Below are 17,548 nucleotides of genomic sequence, written 5' to 3' on the forward strand. Positions count from 1 at the left end.
CCAAATAAACAAACAAACACACACACCCAAACATATTCATATTTGCCTTTCTCCAGAGTAAAATAAGAGTAGAACACATTAAAGACACACACCATTACTAATTGCACTACTTCCACTACTCAAATATAAAATAGTCCAAATGCCCCTCTAGGAACAATTACAGTGAAAATACAGTTTTACCAAGGGATTAAATAGGTGGAGATGAACCAGTTTTAGAGAATTTGATAAGTGAGAAGAATTTCACAAAGTGAAAATTGAATCTCTTTCCTGTGATAATTCTGGATAACTGTGAAAAAAGACATTTTTTTTAAATTCTAGCCATAAGCTTTTTTCTCTATTCTTTTCATATGCAACTTTCCCATTTAGTTTTCCCTGAACAACACACACACACACACACACACACACACACACACACATATATATACACATATATATGTATATATTGGATGTGACTCTTGGGTGGTGGGGGCTGGTGTCTGGTTCCTTTTTTTTCCCCCTTCAGTTTCTGCAAATTGCCTGGGCTTGGTTTTGATTAGTTATATTATACTGTAAATCAATCCAGATGTTTCAGTTATTCTGTAATTTGTTGAGTTTTGGCTCAAGTCTGTTTAAGGCTTTTTTCCCCCCATGTAGTGATTGATTTCAAAGTTAGTTCCAATATTTTTTGACCATTTTCTTCAGCTATAAGATGTAGCAGCCTAAGGATCAGAGGCAATATTGCTTAATTAAAAATGTACAATAGGAAGCTGATTGTGACTCTTGTCAGAAAAATACAGGATCTTCTGTGAAAAAATATGAGTATATATGCTTAGTAGATTATGTAAATTGTTAAAATATTTATCAGAATTTAAATATTATAAATATGAAGTTTCTGATATAAATCCAGATGATCAATATCATTGCTGTAAAACACTCAGCAGAAGTCTACACTTCAGGCAGGAAATCTTCAGACAATACAAGGAATTTGCAAATGTGGATATGGAGTTAATAAATCTTGCCTTTTCCCCTCCTCTCTCCTCTTCAGTTAGAAATCATAATGTGACAGATGATAAATAAGTGAGTTTGTATACTTCTATTCTTCTGTGACTAGGATAAAAAGAAATTATTTTTAATTGAGCATGAAGGCACACAATGAAAGCTATTTTACTTTTAACATTCCTTTGATGTTAATCTATTTGTTTCTTGTATAATTCAGGGATCTGTCTTATAACCTGCTGGAAGACTTACCCTGTTTTACTGCATGTAAAAAACTCCAAAAAATGTAAGTGTTAAAACACCCTAAAAAGCTTAAAAAGAAGCATCTCTGTGTGTTTGAGTATTATTAACTTGGTTATTGCTGGCTGATTTGACATACCCCAGATACACTTTATTGAAGTGGATCATAAGCACAATCTAAAACACCCCAAAGTGCCTTCCAAGTGTCTTTGAAACTGAGGAGATCCTTATTGCTATTTCAGTGACTTGCATCACAATGAAATCGCTGAAATCAAAGCAGACACATTTCGGCAGCTGGCTGCTCTTCGCTCTCTGTGAGTACCCCCTAAAAGACATTCACACAGGTTCTCAAAAATATGGGCTGCATAATGTCTGCTCATGATGTACCCCAAAAGATCCTTATTTCAGTTTTTGCTCACTGTGGTCTTGCACCACGAGTTCATAACTGTGGAAGAGGAGCAAACGTGAGGTTTAGCACCTGCAGCAATGAATTAAACTATATAAGCTTACAGCCATAAAAACTGTCACTTTTAAATGTTTCTGATGGAAGTAGAGTGACTTACTGGGCCAGAGCCTGTTGTCAGGTTCACATTATAATCAGCTCTAGGGAGTGGGGAGTCTTCTTACAGAGAACAGCATCTTAAGATATGGAGTCCAGTCATGTGCAGGTTTCCAGTTTTCACACAGACTCATGTGCTAGAGGAGTCAAGAAATTGCTCATGGTTGGAATTTTTTGCAGAATTGAAGCCATACATTTTTTTGAGAGTTGCTTTCTATCTCTTTTGGGGGTGATGAAAATTGAGATTAGGAAGTTAAACCTATTGACCATGGGTTGCTGCTCTTAGTCACATGAGAACATTTTAGAAGACTTAGTCCATATAACCCACCCTTCTTTCTGCTGACTTTGGAAGCTGTGAAGCATACTGAAATGCCTTGGGCTGTGGCAGGCATTGAGACATATTAAGTTGCCAGTTTAAAAACACCACAACTGACTAACAAAAAATTAAAAAATACTTTGCACTACGAGATATGCAGGAGCTTATTGAAAATATTGGCATGTAATTGACACCCTTTTTATATTTAGGCCTCTTAATCAAGTGTTTGAAAGCTTCCCTATTCACTCAGTGGGTATGTAATTTTCTACTTACTTTTCTTGTAGGGATTTAGCTTGGAACAAAATTAAAACCATTCACCCCAATGCCTTCTCCTCTTTACCATCTCTGATCAAACTGTAAGTATTTGAATATCTTATACATTCAATTTTTGCATTTTTCTTCCAAGAGCATACAAAAATTTAATAACTTGGTGCCCCAGCAGAAATTGAGGGTTTCTCTGTTCTCATCATCTGGTCTGTTGAATCCATATCTAAATGTCTGTTTTCTTGTACTTCCCCAATTCATGTAGGTATTACAGCAAAGCTGCATACAACACTGTGTAATCATTTGGGGTCCATGAAGATTATCAGTGCATCTGCCTCTTCTCATTCAATTTATTAGCTGTTAATCTGTTGTAGCAGTGATAAAGATTTCCTGTTAGTTGTGTATCAGGTCTCAGGAATTGGATTAAAAACTAAATAAGAAACTTTTCCCAGAATTCATCTCTATTTCATTGTTCCTCATTTGGTGAAATAGCTTTTCCTCCTTAGTAAGTTCAGCCAGAGCAGTTAGTGGTCAAAACATTCACAGCCAGTTTTGCAGGCCTTGTTCATAAGCACTTCTCAATGCTTACTAATTTTTTTTCCTACTTCCAACTATCACTATAATACTTTTTTGATATGACTTGCTGAGGCATTGGCTGTATGGGGAAGATGTGAAAAAAATTCTTCTGGAGTAATTTTGCTGCATGGTTATCACAAAAATATGATGTTGAGCATTTGCTCACAGATAATCCAGTAGCTGCTAAATCCAGATTCGGAGAGGTATTCTTTTCTGTTGATGTGCAAAGTCCTCTGAATTGTGCACTGACAAATGCCTACAAAGACAACTTTGTCTGTAATATCCCATTTGGGGTCCTTCTCAGAACTTACCTAGTTTGTGAAGTGACCAGTAAATTGTAGCTTTGGACAATGACATACAAAAGTCAGAGGAGGTTAAAGAAAAAAGCCTTAAACACAAACAGGAACACAACGTGCCAGTGTTTCCTGACCTTGGTGGACCTCTAACCTTGCTCCACCTCAAGTCAGTGGTCATTTTTAGCATTGCACTAAGACCTGAATTTCACCTGTGGTCTTTAATAGTGCAGTGTGCAAGAAAACGCACACTGAACCAGAGAGGTAGAAGCCCAGTCCACCAACATACCTTATTTTATGCCTAGGCCTTAGATTCAGTGTATAGTCCAGACTTTCCTGTACATAAAAGCATTTCAACTGCATTAGACTTTGCTTCTTTGTCCTTGACTGTTGACATTTGAAGTATTGCAGAGTAGATAATTCTGAGGAAGACTGAAAAGACTCATGAATAAATTGGAGAGAGAGAGAAAAAAATAGAAAACAGTACCTCTGGACTCCTCCTCTTTCACTACTTTGCCATATCTTCTTGATCACTTGCCACATTTTCATTCACCTGATTTACCTTCCCCAAGTTACCTATCTGTGTTCATCTGCACTGTTAGGTCTTCCATCAGCCACTCAGACAAACTTCAGCTTGGAAATGTCATCTCCCTCTGCTCCAGCCCAGACCTGTCCCTTCCTGAAATGCACATCTTTCCCACACACCTGACCTGCTCCTTGGGCAGCTTTCAGGACAGCCATGCCCTGTAGCATCCCACCTAATCTTTTAAACTGTGGGAAGCTGTTCGGCTCCTTTGAATTCAAACAGTCTAGGGAGAAGGTTTTTAAATTCATTTGCTAGTCTCAAAACTGGCACTATGAATGTTTTGAGTCAAAACTTGGGAACAGAGACCCAACTAACTACTAGATGTTATTGTTAGCTTTCTGCTAGACATGAAGGTGAGTACTCTTGAGCAGTGCTGCAGCTTTGCTGCAGTCACTGGGGCCTCTGCTTAATACATTTTTTATTGAGTTAGAAAACTTTAACCTATTTTTTCAATGTGACACTTCTAGTGCTGAAAAAAAAAATGAAAACCATAAGCTGATTTTTATTTGCTGTTATGCAGGGATGTGTCATCCAACCTTTTGTCCTCTTTTCCTGTGACGGGGCTACATGGTTTAACTCATTTAAAATTAACAGGAAATCATGCCCTACAAAGTTTGATAACATCTGAAAATTTTCCAGAACTCAAGTGAGTATATCATTAAAACTAATAAGCCACATTTGTGTTCATGTGCAATGGAAGGTGTGTCAGCGTGTAACGCATGTTACTTCGTATTGTCAGTCTTTGATCTGTGCCATTAAAACTAAAGCAAATATGATAAAAATGATAGACTTCTTTTATTATGCTCACTTCCAACTGAAGAAACTATGAAGGTTTTGAAATATTAACCCCAGTACTTGCTTAGTACGAGCCACATCTGCTTCCTGGTGATATGTTTCAAAAGCTGTTAAAATAATATCGCTGGCAGCTTAGTGATATGTCCTTCTTCTACTGACTGTGCTTACAGAACTCTCCTTACACATAATGAGAACACAGTAAATACAAGGGATGAATATACTGCTGAAAGACCAAAAGATTTCACCTCTTCTGTTTGAACATGATTTTTCTGTAATTTTTTGATTAAGATTCAGATAATTCTTTGCCAGTATTACTAACACACTTTGATACTAATAATTTCTGTGGGTTCTCTGTGATACAGGAAGGAAGTGTCCTCTAGAGACCATGTGCAGCTCTTCCAGTCACTGGATGACCATGGCCTGTATGGAGCTTGAACCCACAACCTTGGCATTATTAGCACAATGCTATAACCAACTAAATTAATTTCAGGGTCAAAGCAAAGAGAGTTTTGTCTCTCACTTCAGGATTTTTGGGAGTTTCCCCTAACTCTCCTTTCATTTTTATATTTTAATTGGAAGATGCTAAGTGCAACATATACTTTATCATGTTTCACTGTAAAAAGTTTGGTATCAGAAAAAATGAAAATATGAAACAAACAGTGTGCACATAGTTAGAAAATCACAGAGGTTGTGAGGGACCTTTGAGGCTGTCTTGTCTAACCACTTGCTCAGGCAGAGGCACCTGGAGCCCATTGCCCAGGACCACATCCAGACAGCTTTTGAGTATCTCCAAAGGTGAAGAGTCCATCCTTACGTTTTCACTAGATTTGCCTTTTGCACTGGAAAAGGCCCAAGAGTCCTTGCAGGCAGACAGTTCAAGATGTAAGCATTAACAAAAAGGGCTGGAGTGTTTGGAGTCATCAGTAAGAGAACGATGAATAGAAGTGTGGAGCTGATTAAGGCTCTGTGTACAGCACTGGAGGGATCCACCCTAGAACACTTCTGTAATGGCATGTTAACACAAACTGATATAAGAGCTGCAAAAAATTGTTCCAAGGTCCTTAAAGGCCTTAATCAACCCAAAAATGGTAGTTTGTCACAGAGGAAATTAGGCAGTGACTTCATCAAGTGCATGAAACTATAGCAGTAACATTCAAAGTACTAGAGGCCTTAAACCTCTTTTACATTAGAGATCTTGAGATAAGTGTCAGAGGCCAGGGAGCAAGTACCATGAAAATCATGATTGGTTGAGACTGAGCTTGTACCATACTTCTTCTTCTCTATTGACTTTGCCCAAATGTTGAGGCAGGTGACAATTCTAAAATAATTGAAATTTTTTCAAAAGAATGTAAACACAAGAAAAGTGATTACTCCAACCTGGCAAATATATCATGATGCATTACCTTGACCTAGGGATATAAGAGGTACTGCAGTAATCCTAGAATAATCCATTATTCAACTGAATTATGTATAAGATTTAAAAAATTATTTTCTCAAAGTTATACTCTATATGAATTTCTCTTCAGCAAAACTGTGTACATTACTCAAATGAAAGTACAGTGTATTTCATCTGAGCAAATTGTTAACATAGATGTGTCAAACTAACTTAATTCTTTGTAAAAATGCATTCAAAGTATGATATCTAGAGTTAATTAACATCTGTAAGAACAAATTATACCCAGTCAGGAGAGAATATGGTAAAAACCAGACCTACAGTCTGCATGACTTTTACTATAAATCAAAATGAGGTCAAGATCTCACACAGGATCATTGCACAGAAAATATACAAAGCACCAAACTTAAACAGAAATCTAAAACAAAATGAAATTTCACAGTTTGCAATTGCTGTAACTAGCCAGTGGTTACATTAAAGACAAATTCCTGTATAAAAACTTCCTACTCATCTAAATTCATCAAAACAGGCACATCAAAGAGCTGAGCATCCCCTTCCCCATCATCAGCAATGGCACTAGTACACTCAGCAGATCTGAACCCAGCCTATTGCAGCAAGCCTTGGGGAGGCAAAGCCAGGCTGCCAGCCACTCCTTCCTTCTTTATCTGATGCTTTGATTCAGTGCTGAAAAGAACTCAGTGCTTTGCTCCATTCATCATAACTGTGCCTTCCTGTTCACCATTAACTCCACACCTTTGTGAGGGAGAAAGCGACCTTGTGTTCTCTGCTGCTTAATCTAAAAACAGAAAAAAAAGGCATTCCTTGCTAGAGGAAAAATTATCAAGAATACAGATATCATTAGTAAGATAAGGAGTATATAAAAATAAAGTTAGGCAGTGTTTCTAAGAGAGTTTAATTTGACAAAGTCCAAATCTAATCACCCACATCAAATAAGTACCAGCCATAAAAAGGAATGCCTCCAGCACTGTACACCTGAAAGTTCCTTTTTTTTTTTTTTTTTTTTTTTTTTGTTAAATGTAGCTTTTGTGAGAAAGAAAACCTCCTCTGTCACCAAGAAGATCTGATACTTATTTCCCTGCTTTGCAAGATATGTTTTGTCCTCTGTGTTCTGGGTTGCAGCCATTGTGTGCAGGTGGGCTTTGCACACAGATGAAGCAGCATTTGCTAATTTAAGGATTATGTGTATATCCTAATAACACAGGCTGTGGGGAAAAACAAACATAAAACTGTCCAGATTTAAGAATGGATGCTAGAAATACCTACAGAGAGGATAAGAAATGTGAGTCTTGCTCTTTAAATATCATTTAAAAGCCACGGATGTTTTTGGTTACATCATCAAAGTAGTGGACCAGTGCAATGTGGGAAGTCCACATTTCCAGTTTATGACAGGCCAGCAGGCTGAGAAAAGCACAAGATCTGGAAATCTGTCATAGAGCTGTTTGAATAATCAGAGAATAGAATACATTTCTATCAGTCTCTTGTGCCTAAAATATCCACTAACTGTTCATTTCCCCCAGCTGTATCAATGTCCTTCCAAAGGTCTGAAGCCACAAGTTGCAGGGATCACCTAGCAGAACTGTCAGTTTTACTTTTGATAATTGTTTTAGTTGTTGCAAAAAAAAAGGGAACTTCTATTTGGGGATTGGGATTGTTTTTATCCCAGATTATTAGCTATGGGCTAGTCTAGTAATCAATGGGTTTGATACTAGTTTATTTAAGAAGGGCTTGTGGAAAATGTGTTCAAAAATGTTTAATCAAGATAATCTCCTTATGTTAAGGGATGGCATGCAGATGAATGCATTAGAAATTAAATATTTTAATCTGCTGGCCTGAGATTGCTTGGATCTCAGTTGGATCTTGATTATCTTGAACTTCTATTGAGCACCCTAAAAATTTTGTACTGGGTACAAGGGTACAGATTATTGTGGTTAATTTCAAACAGAAATGTAAGGTTATAGAACCTAAATGCCCCCAAATGCACTAATTTAAAAAATCACTTTAGGACTAAAGATTCCATTTGTTCCCCTTTGTACCAAGCTTTTGGCTAGTGCACAAGTCTAAGTCCTGTTGGCACTGGGCCTGATTCAGCTTGATTTCTCTGCAGATTTCCCAGGGGGTTAGAGGTTGCTTATTACACTCATTATGTTAATTTACATAATTAACTTGTTGAAAGTAATCTAATAGGAGAGTCTAGTTCTACTTTATTCCTTTTAAGTTAATTCAGAATAACTTCTAATCACCTCTTTATCTCTGAACTTTTTGGTATATCGGGCTTTTGGAATTAAGGTGAGTTGTTAGGTTTTACTATTGCTGTTGGTGAACTGTGCAAGTTAAATAGATCTGCTTCCAAAGTATAAAATATATCCATGGAATAGAAGTAGTCTACAGAACTCAGAAAGTAGTTCTTGTATGCTCCCCCCGAATTTGCACATCTCCAAAGATTAAATTCACAGTGTATCAGAAATGTGCAATTTTCTGACAACAGGAGCCTTCATAATCATTGGAACTCACTGACACGTAATAGTGTTAGGAATAGAAATTACCTTAAAAGAATTAAGAATGAGTGTTCTCCTTTTTAAGATAATTAATAAAGTAAAAACTTTCTCTCAGTGACATTTTACACACAGTGCCTCATTCACGCACCTTTTGGTTTAGAGCACTGCTTTCTTGATCTTCTGCACAAGAAACAATCCTATTTTTGCTGTCTTACTGTGAAATGAGTTGAAGTGGAGAGAGGTGAATAAAGCTTGATTTCCAAAAGATCTCATTCTTCCTAAAGTGGAGAAATTCAATTTTGGGAAGTGTTTTGTTTTTGTCTAGTAGACAGGTTGTAATCTTTGGATGTGGTTTTATTTTTTTTAAGAAATCATTAAGAAAGTAGCTGTTGGAGAAATCGTTGGTTCACACAGAAATATAGTTCTGAGTAACATTCACTCAACAGCAAGACATAGATCTCCCATTTTCATGTCTCCTATGAAAACACATAAGAAAACTCCGTGTTAACTGTAGAGGAGCAGTACAATCTAGTAACTGGTGCTTAACCACTATTATGTCATGCTGCCTCATTCTTCTGCAGGGTCATGGAAATGCCTTATGCCTATCAGTGCTGTGCCTTTGGAGCTTGTGAGAGCCACTACAGAATCTCCAGCCAATGGAACAAAGATGATAATAGCAGCCTTGATGACTTTCATAGAAAGGATGCTGGACTGTTACAAATTCAAGGTAACCATCATCTTAGACTTTTAAGTGTACCTGAAGGCTGTGAGCAACCTCTGCTTTTAAATAAATTCAATCCTCTTTACAGTCGTAGACATGGCCCCTCTCTGTCTTTTACTCAATAATATGTTATTTAAGTATTCCTGTGCTTAGCAAACTCTTTATTTTAGGTCTGCCCTTCAAAAATCTCACGCCCTCATAATTTCATCCAAATAATAGCTATAATAATGTGGTAAATTAAATCTTCCCTTTATGTGAGAGACAGGGTAGTTCAGCTGGTATTAACTCCATACAAGAGTGGGCCAGCAAAGATGTAGTTTCCTGCCAGCCTCAGAATCCTAGCACATCCTAGGTTTACCCACACACTTCAGGATGAATAATAACCAAAATATGTTGCTACTTAGGCATATTTTTTCATATAATTGTAGAATCATAGAATCTGCTGAACTAGAAGGGACCCACAAGGATCATCCTGTTCAACTCCTGACCCTGCACAGGGCAGCCCCAAGAATCACTCCATGTGCCTGAGAGCATTGTCCAAACACTTCTTGATCTCTGACAGGTTTGGTGCTTGTGATCACTTTCCTTTGGAGACTGTTCCAGTGCCCAAAGATGAACCTTTTCTTGATATCCAGCCTAAACCTGGCTTAACTTCATGTCATTTCCTCGAGTCCTCTCCCTGGTCATGAGAGGAAGAGTTTGGTACCTGCACCTCTGCCTCAACTTGTGAGGATATTGAGGATTCGAATGATGTCTCCCCTCTGTCTCCTTTCCTTCAGGGAACAAACCAAGTAACCTCAGCTCCTCATATGGCTTCCCCTCAAGGCCCTTCACCATCCTCGTGGCCCTCCTTTGGAAGCTCTCTAATATCTTTAGCTTTATATCTTTCTTATCTTGTGGCAACCAAAACTGCCCCCCTCCCTTGCCCAGATGGCAATGCTGTGCCTGATGTCCCCTAGGACAGGGTTGGCCCTCCTGGATGCCAGTGCACTGCTGTGCAGTTCCACTTTCCATGGAGCAGGACCCCAGGTCCCTTTCTGCAGGGCTGCTCTCCAGCATCTTGTTCCCCAGTCTATTCACATTACCAAGGTTGCCAGAGAGTGCTCTTGTTCTCTAGGACACGAGACTACTGCATTTTTCTTCCCCTTCAGCACTAGGTCTCTTACTGGATCTGTTATGTAGGAACACCCATACATTTACACCACCCTGTTGTTTTCTGTGCTGTCTCTGCTCCTGCAAACCAGTAGGTCTCAGAGCAAGAATAGAGTAAAGAATATGTGCTAGTTATCGCATAAGAAACACATAAGAAACACAAAAAACTTGATTCATTCCTAATAGTATGGCACAACAGCAGAATTCATATTTTAAACTCCTTCCTAAGCAGTCATCACACTGCAAATTAGGCAATAGAGAATGTATCTGTAGGTGATTATTTTCATAGAAGTAAAGAAGCCAACTTTTAAAATAATCCTGAGTACAATTCAAAACCAAGTAGGCATATGTCTGCTTCTGCTCAGTTTGGCAGGGAAAGAGACAAGACCAGGCCTTAAATACCACAGGCATTTTTGCAACTTTTACTAAAAAACCTTTTCCTGAAAATTGCAGTAACCATTTTGAATTTTTCTCTCCCCAATAGATGAACGTGATTTTGAGGACTTTTTTCTTGACTTTGAAGAAGATTTGAAATCTCATCATTCCGTACAATGCTCACCTTCTCCAGGTATGAAACTGCCAGATAGACAGGAATTCAAGGACAGTGTTAGTGGATATTCGAGATGCAGAACAAACAGTGAATCAGACACTAGGACAACAACATGATGATGAGTGTAATACAAATATATTGCATGATAATATACAATATAATATGCAATATACAGTTTTGCATTGAATTCCACAAAACTATTCAGCCACTGTGAGTGTAGCAAAAGTTTGCCCAGTGACCAAGCTCTGGGCCCATTTTCACCAGAATTGATACCCAGTCAAGAAAATGAGAGAGGAAAGACTCTTTTACTAAGATACAGGTGATAAAGGCAGCAGAATCTTTGCTTTCTCAGTCTTTTGCAAAGCTAAAATAGTTCTTCTGAATGTCACAGAGTTATTTTACACGCAAGCAACTTGAACAACACACAATTTATGTCTATACCTAGGAAATACGAATCACTGCTGCACTGATGTGCTCATTCCCTCACAAAGGACACCCAGCACTATCATTTTCTTTGTAGAATGTAGCCAGTCATGGTCATAAGTTTTGATTGTTTGATTCAGCAAATGTTTTCACAAGCCATTCTTTCATTGTGAAACATGAACAAAAAAACGCCAAGTGACAACTTGTACTTCAGCATTCATTTTAAGCCATGATTCTTGTTTGCAACAGCAACTAATAGCAAATTTTTTAAAGTTCTATAAAGAGGAATAGAAAAGGCAGGAAGCTAAAGAATAATTTGCTTGTCACATATTCTCCAACGGCCTAAAGCTTTGAGTTCATTAAAACATTGCTATCTTCAAGGTAAGTTATCACCAGGCTTGTGGGAAATTTTAGCTTGAATTTTTCAAATAGTATCTTAGAAAAACTTGCAAAATGACACAGTAGATCCTTATGCTTACTTAATGTCAACAGGTGTAGTCATAGAGAGGTCATTTCAGCTGCAGGGTTTATGTCTTCATGGAAAAGCACAAACCACTGTGAGGGGCTTGCCTTGGTGGCTCATACCAAGACACCTAATGTTTCTCTGACTGCAGAGCATTCAGCTTCAACTGCACAGCATATGCACCTCAGTATATAGAGAATACTTCAAGTATTCAGCAAGCTTCAGTCATAATGACCTGACTTCAGATTCTGACACAGGAGATCCAGAAAAGCAGCACTCCCAAATGCAAATGAGAGACACAATTTCCTTGGACTGTGTAATGACATGTTATAAGGTAGCCAATGTACATCTGTCTGTATCCATTACATCATGCTCCACCAGGACTCATTAGAAACTTGTTTGAATTTAGTTAGAGGTAACATTTGCAGCTTTTTTCACACACTCACAAATATCACTGCATTTCTTGAAACTACAAGAGTTGACATTCACGTTACAAAAAGGAACACATAGACTACTATTCGTGATGAAGGACAAAGACTCATGTGCACCACTAGTGCAATAAGCATCACACATTTAGCAGCATGTTATCAAGGTCTCAGATTACTCAGAGACAGATCAAATTTCCAGCTTCCTTTTTATACTAAAATTCACACTTCAGCTGTGCAAGAAGTATGAACTGCAAGAAGTATGAACTTTAGTGTCTTAGAAAGCATGAGGATTTTTTTGTTTACATGGGCTTCCCTTACCCTTTTTATTTTGGCATTTCAGGTCCCTTCAAACCATGTGACCATCTGTTTGGTAGCTGGCTGATCCGAGTTGGAGTGTGGACCATAGTGGGTTTGACCTTTCTTTGCAATGCACTGGTGTCTGCTACAGTTTTCAGATCTCCATTGTATATGTCCTCCATAAAACTTTTGATTGGTTTAATGGCCATTGTAAATGCCATGATGGGCCTGGCCAGTGGAGTACTGGCTAGCGTGGATGCATCCACTTTTGGTAGCTTTGCTCAGTATGGAGCACAATGGGAAAGTGGAATTGGTTGCCAAATAACTGGCCTCCTCTCTATTTTTGCTTCAGAGGCTTCCATATTCCTCCTTACCCTAGCTGCACTCGAACGTGCATTCTCTGCAAAGCATGCCACAAAGTTTGAAACAAAATACTCCACTGCTAGTGTAAAAATTGCCATTTCCTTTTGCTTTACGTTGGCACTAATCATTGCAGTGATACCCCTTCTCACTGGAGGTGAGTATGGGGTTTCTCCGCTTTGTTTGCCACTCCCATTTGGAGAATCCACTGCTATGGGCTACATGGTAGCACTGGTATTGCTGAACTCCCTTTGCTTTCTGGTAATGACTATTGCTTATACGAAGCTCTACTGTAGTTTAGAAAGGGGAGAACTAGACAACATTTGGGATTGCTCTATGGTCAAACATATAGCCTTGCTACTTTTTACTAATTGCATTCTTTATTGCCCTGTGGCCTTCTTATCTTTTTCCTCCTTACTAAACCTCACTTTTATCAGCCCAGAAGTGATTAAGTCAATACTTCTAGTGATTGTCCCACTGCCAGCATGTCTAAACCCACTACTTTATATACTTTTCAATCCACATTTTAAGGAGGATTTGGGAAGTCTGCGAAAGCAAACTTTGATATGGAGGAGATCAAAACATGCCAGTTTGATCTCTGTGAATTCAGAAGACATAGAAAAACAGTCTTGTGACTCAACACAGGCATTGGTAACCTTCACAAGTGCCAGCATATCATATGATATGCCCACCAGCAGTTCACTAATGCCACCCTCTTATCAAGTGACAGAAGGCTGCACTCTTTCCTCAGTCGCATTTGTTCCCTGTCACTAGTTGCAGAAATAGTACAGAAAATACCTCTGTTTACAAATTTTTTAATCCCAAAAGTAAGTGTGAATGTGTGCATATGAGTGTAGAGTGCCTCTAAATTATTATGACACGCCTCAGAAATCAGACAATGACAAAACTTGCAGCAGGCTGAAAATTCAACACTTGAACCTACTCAGCCTGCTCCCGAAATGCTGGGATGAAGAGAGGAAATGAAAGATGCTGAAGTTTGTGCAGTTGTATCAGCTGCTCTCTTTTGAAGTAGTACTAATCAGAAAGGGCATCAGTTTGTCAAGAACAAAAATAGCATATTAAACTTGTAATATTTTGTCAAAGCATCACCTGATATTTTCAGGGGTTGGGTTGTTTTTTCCTGTTTATTGCAATTTAGTTTTAATAATAGTTTTTCAGTGCCATGATTGTTTTTTCTAAGCATCTGTGTATGGCCTTTGTTCAGCAAGGTATCTAAATGGAAGAGTAGTCCTGTTCAAGTCCTCTAGAATACCCTTTAATGAAGTTCCATGTTTGATAAAGCTGATTAAATGGTTTAACTGGCACTGGGTTTGGATTTTGGAAGTCATCTAACTTGACAAAACATTTTTAATTGTCAGTGAAAGCTAAAAAATTAACATGATGTGAAAGAAGTTAATCAAAATCCTGTCAAGCATTGAAAATGTAATTGTAAATGCCAAGGCATTGTCGCATGGGTATTTTTTTAATGAGGTTCTGCACAGTTTGCTCCTGAATTGCTTTCATGCAAATAGAATTACTCCCAGAATTACTGCTGATAAAATTGGCAGATGACTTGTTTAATCTGAAGGTGGAAAATACTACATAGAAAGTCAGCAATATAAAAAAATTGGCATGCTGAGAACTATTAAAGGACACCAAAGGCACTCAGAAACTTAATTAATTAATTAATTAAAATTAAGGTAATTTGTTTAGGAACAAAACCTGTAATCCTGCTCATGGCATGATCTCTGTCTCATGAAACAGTGATTCTAGAAAGCTGCTAGTTCTTAGTCACTACTCAGTTGAAGGTTTCGAGGTCACCGTGTCCTTTTGGATAAGGATAGCCAATATCCTTAGCTAAGCAATATCAGGTAAGAGTGAGGAGGTTGTGTGATCCGTGTTCTTAGCACTGATGCAAGCACTCCTGGGATATTTCAAACACTTATTGCATTCACATGTTGTATAGAACATTGTGAAATTGGAAAGGATATGAATATCATAAATTTAAAACTTCAGAAGTAAGTGATTTGATCACAGTTTATACTTAGCTGCTTCTGGGATACAGAAGTTTGAAGGCAGAGGACTACTCATCTGAAAGGAGAAGAATCTGGTATGCTCAACTGGAAATTGACATTAGGGATATGCAGCATAGAAATAAAGGTGAAAATTGTTGATAGAGATGGTCATTAGCTAGTGAAATTACTGTCACCAAAAATCTCTAAATTCATATTGGATATATTGCCAAAAAAGATACTGGAGCAGCTGTTGAAATTCAGGGACTTCTGATTGCTTTAGTTTAGGAAAAGGCTTGATTAAGTTAACAGAGTTCTCTGACGTTAAATCTGTTAATACTTTGCTGAATCAAGGCGTGCTTGTTTACACATCAGAAACATCCTAGTTAGAAAGAAGAGACTGAAGTCCTTGCAAAGTCTACTGCTAAAATAGTTCAGACAACAGAACCACCTAGAACATAATTCTTTGACCTCATCTGAGCCATCAGGGGATATCCCAGTATTCTTTTCTCAGAGCTGGCAGCTTTTGCTTGAGTAAGCTGATCATTTGAGACAGAAAAATGCACAAATTTACCTGTTTTTGTTGTTGCTAAAAAGAGCTCCCTGAGGAGTAACATTTAATAGCCCAGTATTTGCTGCTCAGTTAATGGCCACTCAACCTCCAGGTGAATGAGGCTAATTTTTTAATATTAGGAAGGCCCAGCAATTAAGGTAATCCATTACAGATGATCTCTGTTGTTCATCTGTTCCTATATATAAAACTTCCTGGGACTCAAAGGATGGATTTTCACAATGAAGAGTTTGCTGCCAACAATGTGTATGCCTTAATTTTCTTGTCCATTCACACTGGCATATTTTTAATTTTGCAGTTACAGATGGCATGAGTTGACTTTGGCTGACATATTAATCCTTCAGGGAAAAAAAAATGAACCAATTCCGAAATTATGTATGATAAAGTCAGCTGGGTACTTATCTTAATCCTTTATCTGTTGTGGCTTTTGAAGCAGTGCAGCACACAGCTGCAGAAACGATGCCTGAAACCACTTTGGATTAAACAGAGGATCAGTCAACCATTGCACAATACCTATTACCGTGTTTACTTAGCTTTAATTTAACTGAGGTCCATCTGTGCTGCTCTGCTTAATGTCATTGAGGTTCCTTTCAGCTTGCTATATTTAAGGAGTTTGTAAAGAAATTTGAGAAGCAAAATACTGTTATAATTCTAAAGACTAGTTAAAGAAAGCTTCTTTTATCATAACTTTTTTAGCTTGCAGAAGGTCCTAAAGGCTTTGTGTCTTATTTTTATAAGCATGTTTGAAATATTTTGATCAGATATTTTTAACTTGAAATTGTTAAAATTCATTTAACAGATTTTTAAAGTAAAATGTGTAAATATAGAACTGTATTTATTATTACAGTGAAATGCAACTACAGTAAAGGACATGAGATTAAGCCCTGTACAGTTTCATATTGATATTTGCTATATTTTCTGCTCATATATGTTACTAGATTCATTATCTGTAAATAATATAATGTAAATGTGTAGTGATTGTAAATAGGTGACATGCTTTCTTTTCTATCAGTGTTCCAAACATATGTAAGTTGTAATAAAATGTAACTACACAGTAAAGAGCATTTAATTGTGACCTAACACCTCACAAAATGGTGTGCATTCTCAATTAATCCTTTCCAACTTATTGCAATACTTAAACTAACCTCCCTATGTGTCTGAAATTCTTGACAAAATCTAAGTTACAGGTTCTGTGCCTTAAAAAAAAATATATATAAAAATGAAAAAGAATAGTAGTGTTTCATTTCAACACAGACTAAATACCTAAATATTTTACCAAAACTTCATTCACAGACCCTTATGAAGAGATCCTGCTCCCTGTGCACACTGCTGTGTTTCACTGATAACCTCTCACAGTTGCCACAGGTGACACCAGCAACCTCCAGCTGTGTGACAAGGGTGAGCATCAGGTCAGGCACAAGTCACCTACAACCTGCAGACCATACACAAGAGAGGTGCAATTCAGCTGCACTTCTAATACTGCTGCTTCTAATAAGACAGCGAATTCTCCCACATCATTTCTTATTTTCTCTCCGACCCCTAATGTGGCAGGTGAAGCCAGTGAGGGGATAAGCAAACAGCTGGCAGAGCTCATCTGATACGTGGCAGAGGGGCAGCAGCACCATCAGGTATGACATGGATGCAGGTGCTAAGGGCAAATGAAACTTGGGGATTAAAAGGGGACTTGGCAAGAGCCAAGTTGCACAGGCTGCACCAGAACTTCCAGCTCAGTTGGATTAAAGGCAGGCAGCAGCTAAGCACAGCTGTGTCATTTTGTAGGCAACAAGAACAGGTGAAACAGGGCATGCATTCTTGTTAAGAGACTGCAGCACGGAACAGTTACACCTGCTTGGTTTTTGGAGATGGTGATTGTAGGTAATTTCTATTAAATACTTAAAAGAAAGAAGTAAATTGCTAATGAAGCAAAAATTCTCAAAGCAATTGTTTCATCAGGAATTCATATGACAAGTAATGAATTGCAAAGATTTTTTTAAAGAAAGTGGAATTGTCCTATATTTAAAGAGATTTTAGAATAGTATGCAAGTTCTCATGATAGAC

The 17,548-nt window shown here is 37.9% G+C and overlaps 1 protein-coding gene across 4 annotated transcripts in view; it reads left to right on the forward strand.

The window, feature by feature from the left end:
- Positions 1–16,552, forward strand: part of LGR5 (leucine rich repeat containing G protein-coupled receptor 5) — a 91,188-nt gene extending 74,636 nt beyond the window's left edge. For 3 of the 4 annotated variants that reach the window (XM_085569826.1, XM_085569825.1, XM_085569824.1), the window contains 7 exons: positions 1,196–1,261; positions 1,458–1,529; positions 2,375–2,446; positions 4,330–4,455; positions 9,095–9,240; positions 10,868–10,954; positions 12,591–16,552. In XM_085569826.1, the coding sequence (XP_085425952.1) occupies positions 1,196–1,261; positions 1,458–1,529; positions 2,375–2,446; positions 4,330–4,455; positions 9,095–9,240; positions 10,868–10,954; positions 12,591–13,681 (1,660 nt within the window). In that variant the 3' untranslated portion in view covers positions 13,682–16,552. The remainder of the gene's footprint in view (positions 1–1,195; positions 1,262–1,457; positions 1,530–2,374; positions 2,447–4,329; positions 4,456–9,094; positions 9,241–10,867; positions 10,955–12,590) is intronic. The other variant, XM_031507895.3, reaches the window with a different exon arrangement.
- Positions 16,553–17,548: the final 996 nt, after the last annotated feature.

This window comes from Lonchura striata, chromosome 1A (genome assembly GCF_050655825.1).
Source record: "Lonchura striata isolate lonStrDom1 chromosome 1A, ASM5065582v1, whole genome shotgun sequence".
In the NCBI taxonomy this organism is placed as follows: Eukaryota; Metazoa; Chordata; class Aves; order Passeriformes; family Estrildidae; genus Lonchura; species Lonchura striata.